General features: G+C 47.7%; 1 protein-coding gene across 1 annotated transcript in view; it reads right to left on the reverse strand.

Annotated features, from left to right (window-relative positions):
- Positions 1-3388, reverse strand: part of LOC111976807 (syntenin-1) — a 32017-nt gene that overhangs the window by 13071 nt on the left and 15558 nt on the right. Inside the window, exon 3 of the mRNA XM_024005950.2 lies at positions 2138-2231. Within this exon, the coding sequence (XP_023861718.1) occupies positions 2138-2231 (94 nt within the window). The remainder of the gene's footprint in view (positions 1-2137; positions 2232-3388) is intronic.

Raw genomic sequence — 3388 nt, forward strand, 5'->3', positions numbered from 1 at the left:
ACAGTACCGAGCCTCAAGTCCGTGGCGCATTACCAGAAGTGCAATAATCATTCATCCATCAATAATTCACTAGACTAGAACAGGTTGAATACAGGGAATCCAGACGATAACACAGCATGGGACATTTGTGAGACGATGGTTGAGAGGAGTAAATTAAGAAAATGTAAGCAGAGAAGGATTTTATTTTAAAAAGGAGAAAATGAGGAATATGAAGATGAATAACAGGAGGAGGGTGTCAATAACAGAAAAGAGGACGGCGTGGTGTTGTGTAATAACAGGACAGAGGAGGACGGTTGGTGGTGCTGTAAATAACAGAACACGAGGAGGAGGAGGAGTGTTAATAGGACAAACATGGTGTAACCAGAACAGAGGGAGGCAGGGTGGTGTGTAATAACAGAACAAGCAGGAGGCATGGTGGTGTGTAATAACAGAACAAGAGGAGGACGGTGTGCTGTATAACAGAACAAGGAGGAGGTGTGGGTGAAAACAGACAGGAGGAGGAGGTGTGTGTAATAACACAGATACAGAGTTGAGGAGTGTGTGTGTGTATAACAGAACAGAGGAGGAGGAGGTGTTGTGTAAATATAACAGGTAACAGAGCAGGATGGGTTGTGTGTAATAACAGAACAGAGGAGGAGGTGTTGTGTAATTAAACAGAACAGAGGGGACGGTGGTTGTGTTAATAACAGAACAGCAGGAGGAGGTGTTGTGTAATAACAAGAACAGAGGAGGAGGGTGTGTAATAACAGAACAGAGGAGGAGCCGTGTGTGTATCCAAGAAAGGTTTATAACAGAACAGAGGAGGAAGGTATGGTGTTGTGTAATAAACAGGAATCAGAGGAGGACGGTGTGGTGTGTTAATAACAGCAACAGAGAGGAGGTGTTTGTGTAATAACAGAACAGAGGAGGAGGTGTTTGTGTAATAACAGAATCAGAGGAGAGGTGTGTGGTAATAACAGAACAAAGGACGGTGGTGTTGAGGGAATGAAGTGAGAGAGCAATGAGAGGGGTTGCAGAGATATGATGGAGGAAATGAGGAAAGCGGGCGGCCAGTGAAGAGCTGTGGTTGGCTGAGTCCAGTGGTGCATGTCATGCAGCGCCATTCCTTCCCTCACGCTTTCCTGTCTGTCCTTCAGGCCTGAGGAAGAAAACTCCCCTCCCCATAGCGCTGCACACAGGCCAGCGTCTCCATGTCAACCATAAGCTAGTCTCACAGGCGGAAAAACCAAAGCCAGACACATTCCCATACTCGGAGAAAGAGAGAATGGCAAGAGTGAAAGAGGGCGGAACAAGTGAAAAAGAGCAGAAAACCACCTTTTCCCCCCTCCCTGTGGCCCTGTCCACCTTCCTTTTACTTATACACCTCCCTCCCTACTCTCACCATTGTAATCCCTGCATAAGAACTGCCCTCACTGTGGTCTCCCTGCCCCTTTCACCCTCACTGTGGTCTCCCTGCCCCTTTCACCCTCACTGTGGTCTCCCTGCCCCTTTCACCCTCACTCAATGAAAGACGCTGAGACTAAGACGAGACCGATCCACAGAGTAGGAGCTGAGCTAAAGAACATTCAATAAGACCCCATACCCCCAACTGCCTCTAATCCTCCGCATGTCTTTATCTCCTCTCAACACCACACTACAGAGCCAAAAGGCCTTTCACCACTAACAACAGCCCGATTCAGAGAAGAGCCCCAAACAGACACAAAGATGGAGAGGGAAACCAAGAGACAAAAGGGAGAGTAGGAAAAAAAAAGTGAGAGACCAGGGCCTGTATTCAMAAAGTGTCTCAGAGTATAAGTGCRGCTCTAGGATCAGTGTTTCCTTTCAGATCATAATGAATAAGATTACATAGACAAGGAAGGACCTGGTCCTAGAGCAGCAATCCTACTCTGAGAAGTTTTGTAAATAGGAACACCCTGGTCTGGAGGAAGGCAACCAACAGGGAAACTACAAAATATGGTCTGTGATACTCTACGTATCTCTGCGTGCAGTTTGAAGGAAGTTGCTCAGTAACTTTAGTGCAATGACTGGAAGACATAACAAATGGTATCCACGTGTTCATACGACACTGTGGAAGTAGATAAAGAGACACACTGCCAAAATCCCGAGGTATCCCTTTAACGTGTGGTACAGGCCTCACCTGATGATGGCATCCCCAGCCCAGCAGCCGGTGGCTGGTAGGTCCCCTCAGCGATGGCTGGGGTAGCAGTGGTATGGGCAAATTGGGTCTGAGCCTAGGAGAAAGACAGTAGAGACGTTTATTATGTTGCCACACTGAAACTAAATATATATWTWTTTTTTCCACCTTTATTTAACCAGGTKGGCCAGTTGAGAACAAGTTCTCATTTACAACTGCGACCTGGCCAAGATAAAGCAAAGCAGTGCGACACAAACAACACAGAGTTACACATGGGATAAACAAACGTGCAGACGATAACACAATTACACTGAAACTCAATACAACTCTCACAGTAGGATGGTACCCCCCCCCCACACTGAAACTCAATACAACTAACTGTATGATGGTACCCTCCCCCCACACTGAAACTCAATACAACTCTTACAGTATGATGGTACCGCCCCCACTGAAACTCAATACAACTCTCACAGTAGGATGGTACCCCCCCCCACACTGAAAACTCAATACAACTCTCACAGTAGGATGGTACCCCCCCACACTGAAACTCAATACAACTCTCACAGTAGGATGGTACCCCCCCACACTGAAACTAATACAACTCTCACAGTAGGATGGTACCCCCCCACACTGAAACTCAATACAACTCTTACAGTATGAGGGTACCCCCCCACCTCGATAAAGGACAACATTAAGCACATGCAAATAAGAACACATTTGTGAGAACAGACATCACACTGTACGATAACATGCAGCTGGACACATATCCATTACAACCTATATGGAAGACATCACTAGACAGAGTACCGGACACTAGAACACCTGCAGCCTAGACAGAGTACCGGACACTAGGACACCTGCAGCCTAGACAGAGTACCGGACACTAGGACACCTGCAGCCGAGACAGAGTACCGGACACTAGGACACCTGCAGTCTAGACAGAGTACCGGACACTAGAACACCTGCAGCCTAGACAGAGTACCGGACACTAGAACACCTGCAGTCTAGACAGAGTACCGGACACTAGGACACCTGCAGTCTAGACAGAGTACCGACACTAGGACACCTGCAGCCTAGACAGAGTACCGGACCACTAGGACACCTGCAGCCTAGACAGAGTACCGGACACTAGAACACCTGCAGTCTAGACAGAGTACCGGACACTAGGACACCTGCAGTCTAGACAGAGTACGCGGACACTAGGACACCCAGCCTCAGCCGAGACAGAGTACCGGACACTAGGACACCTGCAGT

Source organism: Salvelinus sp. IW2-2015, linkage group LG17 (assembly GCF_002910315.2).
Source record: "Salvelinus sp. IW2-2015 linkage group LG17, ASM291031v2, whole genome shotgun sequence".
In the NCBI taxonomy this organism is placed as follows: Eukaryota; Metazoa; Chordata; class Actinopteri; order Salmoniformes; family Salmonidae; genus Salvelinus; species Salvelinus sp. IW2-2015.